Here is a 15,319-nt window from a genome sequence, read left to right as displayed (position 1 = left end):
ATAATAATAAAAAAAATTATTTTTTTATTTTTACGCTTGCGTCGTAAGTAAATTCATGCATTTTCAAATTTGGATATTGAGCAGAACGTCTCCTCGTGTCTATTTACACGTTCACAAAAAAAAAAAAACTATTCAGATTTTCCATTAAATAAAATTAATAAAAAAAAATTCCTTCGAAAAGTCATCGACGACATTTTCTCGATACCTTAACGTACTCCGATTATTAAATAGTACCCAAAAAAATAACCCGAACCCGTTGATACTAATAATAATAATAATAACTCACCCCATTATTTATTGCTCTATCTTTTTCCTTAACCGTTCCGTAATTTTTTAACATTTTTTACAAAAAAAAAAAAAACCGTTAATTATAATTTATTTTTTTAAAATCAGCAGGTCGCACAAATTATATGAATAAATAACGCGAAATATTTTCCCGTTTTTTTTTTTCTAGAAAATATAATTTCCTTTTTACAAGGTTCGAAAAATTTGACGAAGGAAATGTAGGAAAAAAAAAAAAAAGGTCAAACTTATTCGTTTGCGGGGTTATCTCAAATTTCCTATTTTCGCGTATTAATTAAGTCTCGAAATAAAAAATTTTTTAAACTCAAATTAACTGAGAAAAATTATCGTCGTCGTCTTTGTCGAAAGTCTTAAAACAATTTTCCGCGCACGTTAAAAAACTTTTCATTCGGTCATCATCATCATCGCACTCCCTCGAATTTTTTTCATTCGTTTTATAATGACTCAATATATTATTTTTCAATGGTAGGTAAGTTATCTGGTTATTACGAATTTCGTTTGTATAAGATACGACAGAAAAATTTTCCGTGGAATATTTTTTTTAAAATATATCTTTCTCTTTTGTTGTTGTTGTTGTTCTCGTCGCTGACGGCAAAAACAACAACGACAACATTAAAAAACAAACAAAGCAAAAACAATTATGACGATGATGATGATGATGGTGATGATTTTGAGCACTCATTCGCTTGAATGGCGAATAGAATTTTCCTCTCATATCGATTATAGTAATTTTTCCATGTTCACAAAACAAATATTTTAAGAAGATTACAAACGAAAAAAAAATTCCATGTCCTCTCCTATCAAGTAAATGTAATAAAAAAAAAATTCCAGAAAAGAAATAAACATGAGAGAGAGAGAGAGAAAAACTGTATGACTTCTTCCCTGGACAAATTTTTTTTTTTTTAAATTCAATATAATCTTCTTATTCGATCCCGGATAAGTTTAAAAACGATTTTTTTCCTTACCGGATCGTGTAACTAGATCAAATTAAAAAAAAAAAAAAGCAACAAAACGCGCACACACACACACACCTTTCTAAATTATTAATTCTTGAGATAATCAATGAAAAGTTACTTTCCTAAAATTAAAAAAACATAAAGCTTTTCTTTTTCACGTAAAAAAATCCACGTGTGACATTTTTTTCCTGCGGGAAAATAAAAAGAAAAACATGGAAATGATAAAGAAATTTAATGACACGTTAAATTGAATGACGAATTTCAGTTCGTTAATTGATTGATTACGAATTAGCAATTAAAATAATTTTTTTTTCCTTTTTCTTTTTTTTTAAAAATTATTTCGATTCGATTTCCTAAAAAAAAAAATAATAATAATAATAATACCACTTAATTAATTTACTGAGGGGCTTTCATTCTTCTCTTTGTCATCATTTTTATTATTATTAATTTAAAACGTTTCCTTCGAGAAGAAATAGAAACCGTTCGATGGTTTCTTTTTTTTCTCCCCCCCACGCGTAACCTTTCCCACGTGTAAACGTTTTCCTTTTTTTTTTGAAAAATGCCACAAATAATCGATCGTTTCGATTGTTTCGATTCGATTTTTTTTTAAAATTCGCAAACTTTCAATTAAATACAATTAATAAACGTGCCATTTTTTTTTCTTTTCTTTTTGTTTCTTTTTCACACGCATTCAAATTCAACGTAATCAAAAAAAAAGGTTTAAAGGAAAAGAAAAGAAAAACTCAAACGACAGTTCACATTGTCACAAAATGTCAAGGTCTGCATTTATTTACAATTCCATTTTTCTATTTAAACTCAGTTAAATCTCAACTTTTACGACATATAATAAAAATTAAATAAATTAATAATAAATATCTCACACAGCAAACCCTCCTCCCCTCCCCTTCGCCTCCCCCAAAAAAACAAATCACATGTATTCTTTCTCATGCTTGATTTTTTTTTTTTTGGAAATTATATACCATTACACGTAAGTGATAAATAAATACAAACGACGGGGGGAGGGCGGGGGCGGTGAGGGGGGTTTCGTTAAAAAGCTCTAACAAAAAGTTTTTTAAATTGACGAGGGTACTAAATAAGCAATAAGCCGATTAATTACTTATAAAAAAAAAAAAAACAGGTTCCTTTATTCTTTCTTTCTTTCTATAACATATTATATATATTTTTTTATGGCTTTTATTAAATTCAATGACCTCGGTCAAAAAAGATTTAAGTCCCCCTCCCCCGCCCCCCACGTAAAAAAAAAAAAACCCTCAACAATTTATTTGTTTTCTATTTTGTTTTCATTATTTAATATTTTTTTATTTAAAAAGAAAATCTCTCTTGTCCTCGTTTTGTAAAAATGAATCATTTGTAAGAATGAAATAGCTTTGCGACTAACTGATATGATAAAAAAAAAAAAAAAAACATGAAAGCATAATTGTGACTGTAACCTATTTATCATCAATTAAAATTTTTTTTCTGTAAATTAAAACGTGACAATGAAATGACTAACGAAAGGAAAAAAAAGAAAAATTAAATGTCTATCTTTAAATTTAATGCTTTATGTCTGGTCTTCTGTAAAAAAAAAAAAAAAATATTTTATTCGATTTCGTTTCAAAAATTTATTATATTCTTATGGTCTACCATGTTTATCGAATGTGTCAAAAGAGAAATTTGTCTTCTTGCATTTGTTTTAAAATTTATGGATAACTATCAAGGATTCATATTACTTATTATCAAAATTCTAGATTAAATTATAAAATCCCATACATGTATGATTAAATGAAGAAAATGTAGGTTGTCGATTTAAAAAAGTAATCTTGATCTATATATCAAACTACAGTTTTTTTTTTTTTTTTTTCATAACCTACTCATATAAAAAACTGTTAAAATAAGATTTGTAACACTAAGTGTAATTAATTACATAGAGAGAGAGAGAGAGAGAGAGTTTTCGAAATAATTTTTTTAAAATAATAAAATAAATTTTAGCATGATGGTATATATAAAAATTTATATCGTTTTTTCTATTCGATCAACAAGTTTATTAATAGGCACAGGCTAAGGCACATGTTTTCAGGCACATGCTCATGCTCATGCTGATATTTAAATTAATATATTAGAGCTAAAAATATTTACTTTTAGCGGAATTAGTTGTGTCGAATCACTCATACTCTAAAACACTGCAAAAAACCTGCAATTGAAATTAAATTCAATTGACAATTTTATCTCGAGAAAAAATGTTACACTAATTTACCCCTACAAAAAAATAAAACTAATAAAATAATTATTATTATTCGAATAGTGTGTCAAACAAATAATAATGATAGTGATTGTGCACAATGATGACAACATGACAGTATGATGACATATGTTTAAGTGCTTCATTGCACTGTATCGACACAAACGGTAAAACATTTTACAAATTAAATAAACTTATCGACAGTACATAATTGTTAAAGTAATTAATATTATATATAATTAATTGGTGCTTGTGACATTTCTAAAGTGAATTGTTTTTAAAACTGACAGATCAAAATCAAAATTCCTTTGTTTTAAATAATGAATATGATAAAATGTTTTAAACATACCTAGTTTCCTTAATATAATTTATATAAGAGATTGAAATAATAATACTGTTAGGTATTTAATGATAATACTTAAACAAAAAAAATTTTTTTTTTTTTTTAAATAAAACTAAATTTGAAATATTTACATTATTGTTAGCAGACGAAATCTTGCTTAGAATAATTCGATATGACGCAATATAATTTTTATTACGAATTTCCTGTTCTTCGATTTTCAATATCTTCAATGGCCAATAAGATTTTTGACATTTCAACTACTTGCATTGTGCTGCCAATGCGACGCAGGCGTCGTTTTTCAAAAATAATTACGACAAGGTTGCCAACAAAAAAATGATTTTTTTTTTGTAACTTTGTTATTATTATCATTATTTATTTTTAATAGACGATAATTTAAAAATTTAGAATTGTTTTTCGCGATAGGAAAAAATGTCGATAAAAAAATTAAAATAAAATATAAAAAGTTTGTTGTAAATAAAAGTTCGTGAAATAATGTTTAACCGTTTGTTCATGATGTCTAATAATGGAAACCAACTGTCCCCCGCCATGAAAAATAATTTGGCACCACTGCATTCAAAGTCAGCTGTTTAGTAAAAATGGAGTGCGGCCGGGGTTTAGTAGATGATTGTAATCGGGCAAATGTATTAGATGATTTTATTTATTAGAACTTGCGGGAAAATGCGAAGAAATGTGAAATTAATACTTTTTATATCCGTGACATGGATGTTTGCTATTTTATATTATCTACAAGGATCCGGAGTTCAGGTAAAAAAAAAAAAAAAATTTAATTTTTTTAATAATTAATTTAATTTAAAACTGGAACCTTGTGAAATATTTTGTTGAATTTTTTTTTTTTTTTTGGCAAATCTAAAAATATTGTTTATTTTTATAAATTTATTTAACTATATTTTACAAATATTACATTTATATCAAAGTATTAACTATTATTAAAAAAAAAAAAAAAAATCAATAGTAACGTTTCACAACCGTTACACACAAACGTAAAATTTCACTTAAAAAAAAAAAAAAAAATTTTTTTTTTAAAAACGCCCCAAATTAATCGTCAACGGTTTTTTTTTTAAATTTTCTTTTTTTTATGATTATGTTATGAAAAAATATAAAAAGTATCATAAAATAAAAATGTTAATTATAAATTAGAAAGGACAACGTTAAATTAGAACTGTAAAATGAAATTCATATATACTAGTTTTGAATTTCTAAATTTCTATTACTATAAAAAAAAAACGTTACAAAAAAAATTATTTGATATCTCTATGATTAACAATTAAATGTCTCCCCTTTTTTTTTTTTTTTTTAATACCCGATCGAGTACCTCCCCCTTTTTTTTTTTTTTAAACAATTTCCCAAAAATTTATTTTTTTATCATTAACAGATTCGTGATAATTTTTTTTTTTTTTCGCCATTAAATTTTAAAATCGATTAACAGGTGATTAAATTAATTTTTTTAATTACCTGTAATTTTCACTTAATATCATTAACATTTCGGTATGGTCCACGATAATAATAATAATACTAATAATAATAATAATTTTCTTTTTTTTTTTTTTTTAAACGTTTACAATAAGAAAAAAAAATTTTTTTTTTTTTTTTATTATAAAATTTTGGTTTTTTATTCTTGTTATTCGGCTTTCTCTCTCTTTTTTTTTTAGTTTTACTCACATATCACGGGATCCCCCCAATAATCATTATTATTATTATTATTATTAATACGAATCCAGAGAATCGAATAATGGCAAATACGTGGGCGACCTTGTATCAATTTTCTTAACAATTTTTCGTTTAGAAGATGATCCCGTTTTTTTTCTTTTTTCTTCCTGTCAAATATTTTTTTTTTTTTTGGCGAGGAGGAAAGGGGGAGGGGACCGAAAGTTTCGATCAGGTTTTGGGGGGGGGATTCATAGGATTAGTAAATTTTTTAAAGTCGTCATCTTAAACATCAAACGTCTCTCAATCATATTTAAAAAAATGATGAAATGACGTTTTCGAGGTCAAAATAATATAATAATTACCTTTTTTGACAATTAATTTTTATTCCCGTTTAATTACTGCTATCATTATTATTATTATTATTATTATTATTATTAGGGATACCGTTAATAAATGATACGGTAACCACCGTGTAAATTTTATGTTTAACAGTGCGTTCAATATTCGTTACCGTAAAAAAAAAAAAGAAAAGAAAAAAATATTTTTTTTTTTTGTTTTGTTTTTATTGCTGTAACGCACACACACACAAACCGGAAATCCGTGCTACAAAAGTCGGTTTTGGGTGTTTTTTTTTTTTTTTTTTTTTTGTTTTCCCAAAACGATTTTAACGAGGAACTCAAAAAAAAAAAAAAAAAAAAAAAAACGTAATAAATTATTTTTATTTATATATTTATTTTAATCCCACGAGAGCAAGAAAAAAAAAAAAAAAGTTTTCGGGAGTACGTGTATGTGTGTTCCAAAAAATCTCCCCCCCTCCATTAAAACGTTTAGTATTTAATAATTTTATTATTATTATTATTATTTCAATGGATAAATTAATAATTCGGATTAATTTCTTTTTCTACCCCCTCTCTCTTCTACTCCCTTTCTCTCTCGGGTTCTCATTATTTATTAAAAAAAAAAAAAAAAACAATGTTTCCTTAATTTTGATGAATAGGCCAATTTTTATTTTTTTTTTAAAATAAAAATTAATTATTTCTCATAATTAAAAAAACCTCCCTCTCTCCCCCCCCCAAAAAAAAAGGGAGAAACTCATTCGAATTAAAAAAAAGAAAAATTATAATAACAATGATGATGATGATGATGGTGGTGGTCGTGGTGGTAAAGTAAGAATTGGGAGAAAATGAATTTTTTTTATTTAATTACCCAAAAAAATTATTATCATTATCATTATTATCATTATTATTATTATTGTTATTAAATATGTTTTTCTAAAACATTGTCCGAACATGGGAAAAAATAATTTTCTGAATAGTTTTCTCCCTCTCTCTCTCTCTCTCTCTTTCTTTCTTTCTCTTCATTTATTACTTTACGCCAAACAAAAAAAAAAAAAAGTAGATCATCATCATTATCATCATCGGAGTCGATTTAAATTTGAAAATAATTCTACCGTAAATAATTACACGGAGTTTTTTAATAATAATAATGATAATAATAATAATGATAATAATGAAAACGGACATGAATTTATCATGAATACAATATGTTATTAAAAATTTATACCTTTTCCACTTTGTGTTGGAATGAAAGAAAAGAAAAAAATGTTAAAGGTAAATTAGCGAAAACGTAATTATTATTATTATTATTATTATTATTATTATTATTATTATTATTATTATTATTATTATTATTATTATTATTATTATTATTATTATTATCGTTCGTTTGCGTTTGTATTTCCGTGCATAAAAAAAACTACATACACATACACGCATTATATTCTTCTTCCACTTTTTTTTTTTTTGGAAATGAATGAGAAACAAAAAAAAGAATAACGTGGCGTTAGTAATTTTAATTTCCCACGTAAACTTTTTGTTGTTGTTGTTGTTGTTGGTAATCCTGCAAAATTTTTAATATCGTTCTAATAACGTTTTATAAGTTTTTATTTTTTTTAAAAATGATAATGATAATGCGGGTTGATGACATTTTTTTTTCTGTCTCTCTCTCTTTCTTTCTATCTCTTTCTGTCTCTCTTGTTTCTTTAAAATAATTAAATTTTTCAGGGGTAGTAATTTTACTGGTATAATTTTAACGAGAGAGAGAGAGAAAATTGTTTTGTTTGTTTGTTTGGTTGTTTCTGTTTGTTTGCTTGTTTTTTTTTTTTAATATCGCTCTCTTCTCGTGTCGATATAAATGACGAACGCGTTCTTTCACCGATACCATTAATCAATGTTAATTATTATTATTATTATTATTATTATTATTATTATTATTATTATTATTATTATTAACATTATTATTTTCTAGTCGTGAATTAATTTAGGTGAAGTTTCTATACGTATACGTGGTTTTTTATTAAGTGTGATTTATATAATTGATTTAAAAAAGTGAAATTTATTCAGCGAGGGAAAAAAAATGAAAAAAATTTCGTTTCCCACGTTCCCCCCTCCACGTTTTCCCCCACGTCCCTCTGATAATTCGTTCTGATGACACGACGATGTCCAACGATGTCCAAAATTCGTTTCCATTCATTAAATTTTGTTTATTTTTCTCGTTTTAAATTCCTTTTAAAATTTTAAAATTCGCTTCGTTTTTTTTTTTTTTTTTGTTTATGCGTGCGTGCGTGAGTGAGTGAGTGCGTATGTGTGCGTGTGCGTGTGTGTGCGTGCGTGTGCGTGTTATTGACATTTTATTTATTTTTTTTTTAATGTCAATGATGATTATTTTGATGACGCTCAGATAACTTTGACTTTTGCTCTTCTTCTTTTTTTTATATGCGTGTGCGTGTGCGTGTGTTTGTTTCCAATTCATCGAATTTTTTTTTTTGTAATTTTTCGTAACGAATCGTAAAAAGAAATGGAAACTTTTCTTTTTAAAAAGGAGATCTTTTATGTTTGATCTCTTAAAAAAAAAAAATTTATATTGTTTGTAATAATTTATTGTTGTGTTGGGGGGGGGTTGTTTTTTTTGTTGCATTTACAAAAGATTATTTCGAAGTTTTAGATCCTTTTTTCTCCATTCATTCATTCTACATTCATTCATTGACTTTTTGATTTTAAAAATCACAAAAAAAAATTGTAACAATACCTCAACTTTAAGGTTTGATTATAACGAATCGTTCATTTTTCTACTGCTTTTTTTTTTTCGTTACCGTTTCCTGTGTGTGTGTGTGTGTGTGCGTGTGCGTGCGCGTGTTTTACGTCTGTCTGCAAAGACGAAAAAAAAAAAAGAAAACCAACGGTCCGTTAGTTTGTGTAAACATAGAAAAAAATAAAAAAATTTATTTTCGCATGTCTTTCAAGTCACGTTTCATTGCGTCAAAAAAAGAAAAAAAAAAAAAAATTTATTTAAAATGAAATTGAAATTTATTTTACGCAATTTTTATTGGTTACCATCAAAACTAATTATTTTTATTTATTTATTTATTAAAAAGGAAAGAAAAATTTATGGAGGAAAAAAAAAAAATAAAAATAAAAAAAATTTTTTTAAAAAAGTATCAAAAGTTCAAATGTTGGGGGGGCACATAAAATTTCACTCTCGTTTATTAAAAAAAATTATACTTATTATCATCATCATCATTATTATTATTTATAACTTTTACTTTTTTTTTTTTAAAGTATTCAGGTTTGTTTTTATTATTTTGAATCGTTTACTTGTTTGTTTGTTTTTTTTTTATTAAATTGTGATAGAATTTTCAAAACAATAATTAAATAAATAAAAAAAATTTTTTTTTTATTTATTTAATTATTCGTCCGTTCGTTTTAGGTTCACGTAGGGGGCATCGTTTTTATGATTTATAATTGTTTATTAAAAAAAAAAAATTTCTAAATTAATTATGGCAAATTCGTAATAATAATAATGATAACAAAGACAACGCACTACAACCGGTACTACTCGTTAAAAAAAAAAAAAAAGAAATTTAAAATGATGAAATAATAAAAATAACAAAAATGATTTTCATTTTTTTTCTATTTTTTCAATGGAAAATTTTTCGTTTTTTGATGACGTCACGGTTTTCGTCATTTTTTTTTTTTTAAATCTTCTTCTGTAAAAATCAAGTGTGATGAAAAATGACGGTTTTCGATTTTATTTCACGTTTATCCAAGTGCCGATTTATTATATCATATCTGTTATAAATAACAATAATAATAATAATAACATTAAAGTAATGTAATTTAATTAAAAAAAAAAGGAAATGGTTTGGTTGGTTGTTTGGTTGGTTGTTTGGTTGGTTGTTTCGATTTGATCGTGTTTTTCATCGATGTGAGATGATCAACTTTGCAAATTTATTTTCTCGGACGTTACGTAAAAAAAAAAAAAAAAAAAATAATAAAAGGAAGATTTTGTTTTCATAACGACACACGAATCGGAGAGAGAAAGAGAAAGAGAGTGAAAGAGAGAGAGAGAGAGAGAGAGAGAGAGAGAGAAAACCAGAAAGTGAAAGGAACGTTATGGTTTGGTTTATTATTAGAACTTGCAATTAACGTGACTTTAACTAAGGTCTCTCTCTCTTTCTCTCTCTCTATCTACGAATGGTACAAAACCAGGTGCCAAAGTTGTTGTCGGTTGTTTTCTCGAATAATAATAATAATAATAATAATTTTCATTTTAATTATTTACCTTATCGATAATTAAATTTTTTTATTTTTTTTAAATAAAACTTTTTCTTTTCGACTGAAAAAAAAATGTCGGACATTGCGTATGCATCAAAAAAAAAATTAATTTTTACATTTTTGCTTCTTTTTTTTCTCTCTCTGTCTGTCTCTCTCTCTCTCTCTCTCCCCCCGCAATTAAACTTTGAAAGGTTTTTTTTTTCAATTGTCGAACGTCATTTTATAATAATCGTGCCTGCCCCTCGTGAATGAACACGTCGCGTGTTTGACATTAAAACTAAAGTAGACAATCGAAAAATTTCAAGTGTGGGAGTGAAAAGTTGTAGGAAATGCGGGGGAAAAGGGGGAGGGGAAGGGGGCGACCGGTTGTATTCAATCGAATCGAAATGACAGACATTTTGATAACCGGTCGATAAAACAAAAATTATTATTTATTTATAAATAAGTAAATAAATAATTAATTAAATGACTACTAAATAAAGAAAAGGACACGCACGCTCACGCACACGCACCCCCTCACACACACGCGCGAGGGAGGGAGAGAGAGAGAGAGAGAGGAAAATATATTCGCGGGTTGAAATTTACAAAATGATTGTTTCGTTTATTATTATCATTATTATTATTATCATTCTCGTCGGTCATTATCGTTATCATTATCATTTTTATTTCTGATAATTTCACCCTTAATGTTTTTTTTTTTCTCCCCGGTAGTTTATTTATTAATAATAATAATAAAACATCCCCCTGTTGATTGTCAATTTTGTTCTTTTTTTTTCTCCTCCACGCTTTGACGACGATTATTACCGATAATGAGATCGGGGGGAGGTGTGCGCGATTGACAACACGTGGAAAACACGTAAATACGAAGAAAAAAAAATTATGGATTTTCAAAACATTTTTTTTTTTTTTACTCATTCGTTTCAAAATAGTAATAATGATGACTTCGCATTTAAAAAAAAAACATTTTTTTTTATTTTTATTTTTAGTGTGTGTGTGTGTGTGTGTGTGTGTGTGTGTGTGTGTGTGTGTGTGTGTGTGTGTGTGTGTGTGTGTGTGTGTGTGTGTGTGTGTGTGTGTGTTACGTAATGAGAAACAAATTACAATAATCCGATTTCAATTTAATATTTTAAAAAAAAAAAAAAATTGGTTTTAGAGTCGATAATAATAATAATAATAATAGTTATCATCATCATCGTCATGTTTTTAATTATTTGTTAAATATAATTAACAGCATCCCTCGACGGTTTTTTTCTCTACAGCAACCATTTTGTTTTCTTTTTTTTTTTTGGTTTTACCCCCCGAACCGTCGTTACGAAATTTAAATAACATTTATTCAGGTTATTATTATTATTATTATTGAAATCATGATCGAATTCACCACCACCGTCATCACCATTACCTATGGGGAAAAATCCACGTAATTTATTTATTATTATTATTTTTTTTTTTTTTTACAATCTTTGCAATCGAACGCGTTGTTTGTTGTTGTTGCATCGTCGTAAACTCGTTTTCCTTTTTTTAATCATTAGCGGTTAGGGAAATTTTTTTTTTTAGTTCGTGGTAAGATTTGAACTTTGGCAAGAAAATCGAGATCACTTTCGATTTCTAAATTTTATTTTATTTTAATTTTTTTTTTATCGTGAAACGAATAAAATCAAGTCCGGTAAAAGATAGAAAAAAAAAAAAAAATTATTACGTAAGGATTTTTTTTAAAAATTTTATTTTTATTAATATTTATTTCGAATTATTTCGTGGTTGTTGTTGTTGTTAATAATTTATTATTTTTCTTTCTTATAAACGTATAAATATAATAATAAATTATTTATGAAAAGAAAAAAAATTTTTTTGGCGGGGGGAGGAGGGTAATAAATATCGGATTGAGAATTTCGTAAAAGTTAAAAATTATTATTATTGTTTATTATTATTATTATTATTATTATTATTATTATTATTATTATTATTATTATTATTATTATTAAAATTATTAAAGGAATAAAAGAGGGGGTATAAAAGTTAAGAGGGGGCGTTGTTTTCTTTACGGGTTTTTAACGTTTTTTTTTTTCTTGTCAAAATTGGGAGAATTTCAAAGCGTAAAAACATGAGATGAGGGAAAAAAGAGGGAAAATTTATTTAATTATTATTATTATTTATAACGAAGAATGAGGAACTGAAATCGTAAAAAAAAAAATTGCTTGTTTTTTTTTTTATGCGTTTACGCAACGTTTATTTAATAAATTTTTTTTATTAAATAACGAATCGATGTGTATCTTCTTAATTTTATAAAAAAAAAAAAAAATTTATGTTGCTCGATTAGAAAAAACATTAAACATGAGAGTTCGATCGATTAAAAAACATTAGAATGAGAGTTGCCCCCCACTCCCCCCTCGTAATTACTAGCATTTTATTACTATTATTATTATCATTATCGATTTTAACATGTTTATTGCAAAAAAAAAATCGAGTTTAGATCGTATTTTCATAAATTTTTTTTTTTAATTGTTGTGCAACATTTTGGGTAGTGAAATGAAATGAAACAAAAAGAAAAGGGAAAGAAAGATGAGAGAAAAACGGGTACTACTACTACTACTACTAGTACTACTAAAAGTGGTAGTCGTAATGCCCACGAGGAAAAAGGAAAAGAAAAGAAAATATTGATTGAGTTGTATACACTTAAAAGGAAATGATGTAGTTGTTGTTTAATTTTTTGAAAATGAATTAGTCAACTTTTATTTTTAACCCAAATAGAAACACACGCGTGCACGCGTGCACACGCACACGCACACACGTACACTCTTTTTGCTACCGCAAGGAATTTGCTTCTTTCTTTCTTTCTTTCTATTTTTTTTTTTTTTTTTTTTTGTAGAGTTCGAAAATTTTAGTTTCTAAAGTTTAAATTGTTTGCTCTTTATTTAAAATTTTTTTAATATGGAAAAGGGTTAAGAAATAAAAGGAAACTCTTTTAATTTGTTTTATGGATTAAAATATTATTATTATTATTACCATTATTATTATTATTAATATTATTTAAAATAATTTGATTGGTCGAAGAGGAAAGTAATTAAAGGAAACTTTTTAATCGCGGACGAGGACTTTTTTTACCGTCGTTTTATTTATTTTTCTTTCTCCCGGGGGATGGAAGGTGGAGGGGAGGGGAAAGGAGGAGAAGGAGGGGGGCCTTGAGTAGTAAAAAGTCAAAATTTTGATTTTGTTAAATTTGTAAAAATGATGTTGAAGAGAAAGAGACGACACATATTATTGAAATTCTTTAATTTTTTTTTTTTTTTTTAACGGTCGAAGTAAAATTTTCCATTAAAATATATTCATTACAAAATATTTGCAATTAACCTTTGGACAAATGGACGAATGGACAAACAGATGGATGGATGGATGGATGGTTGGGGGGGACCGCATTAAAAAAATTCGGACCGGTTTTTTTTTTTTATCAATACTCTTAATGATGTTTTCTTATTTTTCTCGAAAGACAGGAAGAAATTAAAATAATTTTATTATTATTATTATTACTATTTTAGCGTTTCTTTCTCTCTCTCTCTCTTTCTCTCTCTCTCTGTCTCTGTCTCTCTCTTTATCTCTTTCTCTTGTAAAGGAAAGATTTAAAAACGAGTTTAAAATTAGAAAATGGGGGGAGGGGAAGAATAAAAAAAAAGATTTCGGTTGTTTAATTTTTTTAATGTCTGTTACGGTCAAATTTTGGTTGTTGTTGTTGTTTTCATGAGTTTGCCCTTTAGTTGAGTTCTCTAGGTCAGTTTCCTTGTTATGACAAAACCACGAATTAAAAAAACTTTTCGTCGAAACCAAAAAGTAAAAAAAAAAATAGAAATTCGTTATACTTTTCGAAAAAAAAAATAAAAATATGCATACCTTTTTAAAAGTTTTTCTATTTTATTAAGCATTAAAATTTTTAGTGTTTGTAGTTGTAGTAGTAGTAGTTGTAGTTGTAGTTGTAGTTTTTTTTTTATATACAAACAAACACTTTCATAGCATCGAAAAAAAAACGAACTACTTTTTTTTTTTTTTTTTACTAACAATTTTATTTATTAAATGTAATTTTATTTTCAACTTTCTTCATTCTAACGTTTGACATTGCATTTTTATTATTATTACTATTATTATTATTATTATTATTCGATAATTAAATAGTGAAATGATGAGTTTTGTAGTTGTTGTTGTTGTTGTTTATTTTTCGAATTCGAAAACGATTTAGAAATATTTTTTTAAAAAAAATCAATTCGAAATCATTACGTTTGTTTGGACTGACTAAGTTTTATTTATGTTTTAACAAATAATGACTTAACATTTTTACTTAAAGAGAGAGAAAGAAAAAAAAATATGTCTGGTTTATCATCATTATCATTATCATCATCGTGGTCTATTTTAAAAAAGTACTAACTAGAAAACGAATCGATCGTTTTTTTGTAAAAAAAAAAAAATAATAATTTGTTTAATGTTTTTAAAATTCGCCATTGTTTTAGAGAGGAAATGCATGAATTAACCGTTAAAAAAAAAATTTATTTATTTTCGTGTAATTACGTCACGGAAAAAATCCGTTAAATTTCATAAAATGCCCCGAAAGATTCTTTTCGTTTTTTGTTGTTTTTGTTTGTTACGTAATTTATGATTCAATTGTAGGAAAATATTTATTTGTTTGTTTGTTAAGGTCTGTAATTTTTTTCCCTCATCGTACAAAATTATGGAAATGAATGAAATTTTATAAATTTGAAAAACGTTTCGTTTTTTTTTTTTTTCTTACAACCGTATCCGGTTTAAGACGAGAGGGAAAATTTTTCAAAATAGTTTGTATCCCCTTTTTTAAGTTGAGGAGAATGATCGACATATAAAAAATTATTTTATTTAATTAGAAATATTTAATCTATCGAAGAAATTGAGAAAATGTTAAAAATCAGGCACTAACTGGCACACATACAAACGGACAAACGGACAAGCAACACATAAAATAATATTATTCTTGTGTTAGAGGTTAAAGGTCGGTGGGTCTAATTTATTTTTAAACGCGACACAATCAATATATTATTATTATTATTATTATTATTATTATTATTAATTTTTTAATAGTTTGAATTTTTTGTAAAAAGAAGAAGATATTGTGTGTGGTGTTTGTTTGACTGAAAATTTCCAAAACTTTATCCTTGTACTTTTTCTCATTGTTTTTTTTTTTGTA

At 26.2% G+C, this 15,319-nt stretch overlaps 1 protein-coding gene across 1 annotated transcript in view; it reads left to right on the top strand.

Moving 5' to 3' along the window:
- Positions 1 to 4,489: 4,489 nt before the first annotated feature.
- Positions 4,490 to 15,319, top strand: part of Phum_PHUM590070 (UDP-GalNAc:polypeptide N-acetylgalactosaminyltransferase, putative) — a gene marked incomplete at both ends in the record, with an annotated part of 35,178 nt that continues 24,348 nt past the window's right edge. Inside the window, one exon of the mRNA XM_002432485.1 lies at positions 4,490 to 4,600. Coding sequence (XP_002432530.1) covers positions 4,490 to 4,600 — 111 coding nt within the window. The remainder of the gene's footprint in view (positions 4,601 to 15,319) is intronic.

Source organism: Pediculus humanus, genomic scaffold (assembly GCF_000006295.1).
Source record: "Pediculus humanus corporis 1103172108313 genomic scaffold, whole genome shotgun sequence".
NCBI lineage: Eukaryota > Metazoa > Arthropoda > Insecta > Psocodea > Pediculidae > Pediculus > Pediculus humanus.
This window is presented reverse-complemented; position numbering and strand designations above follow the sequence as displayed.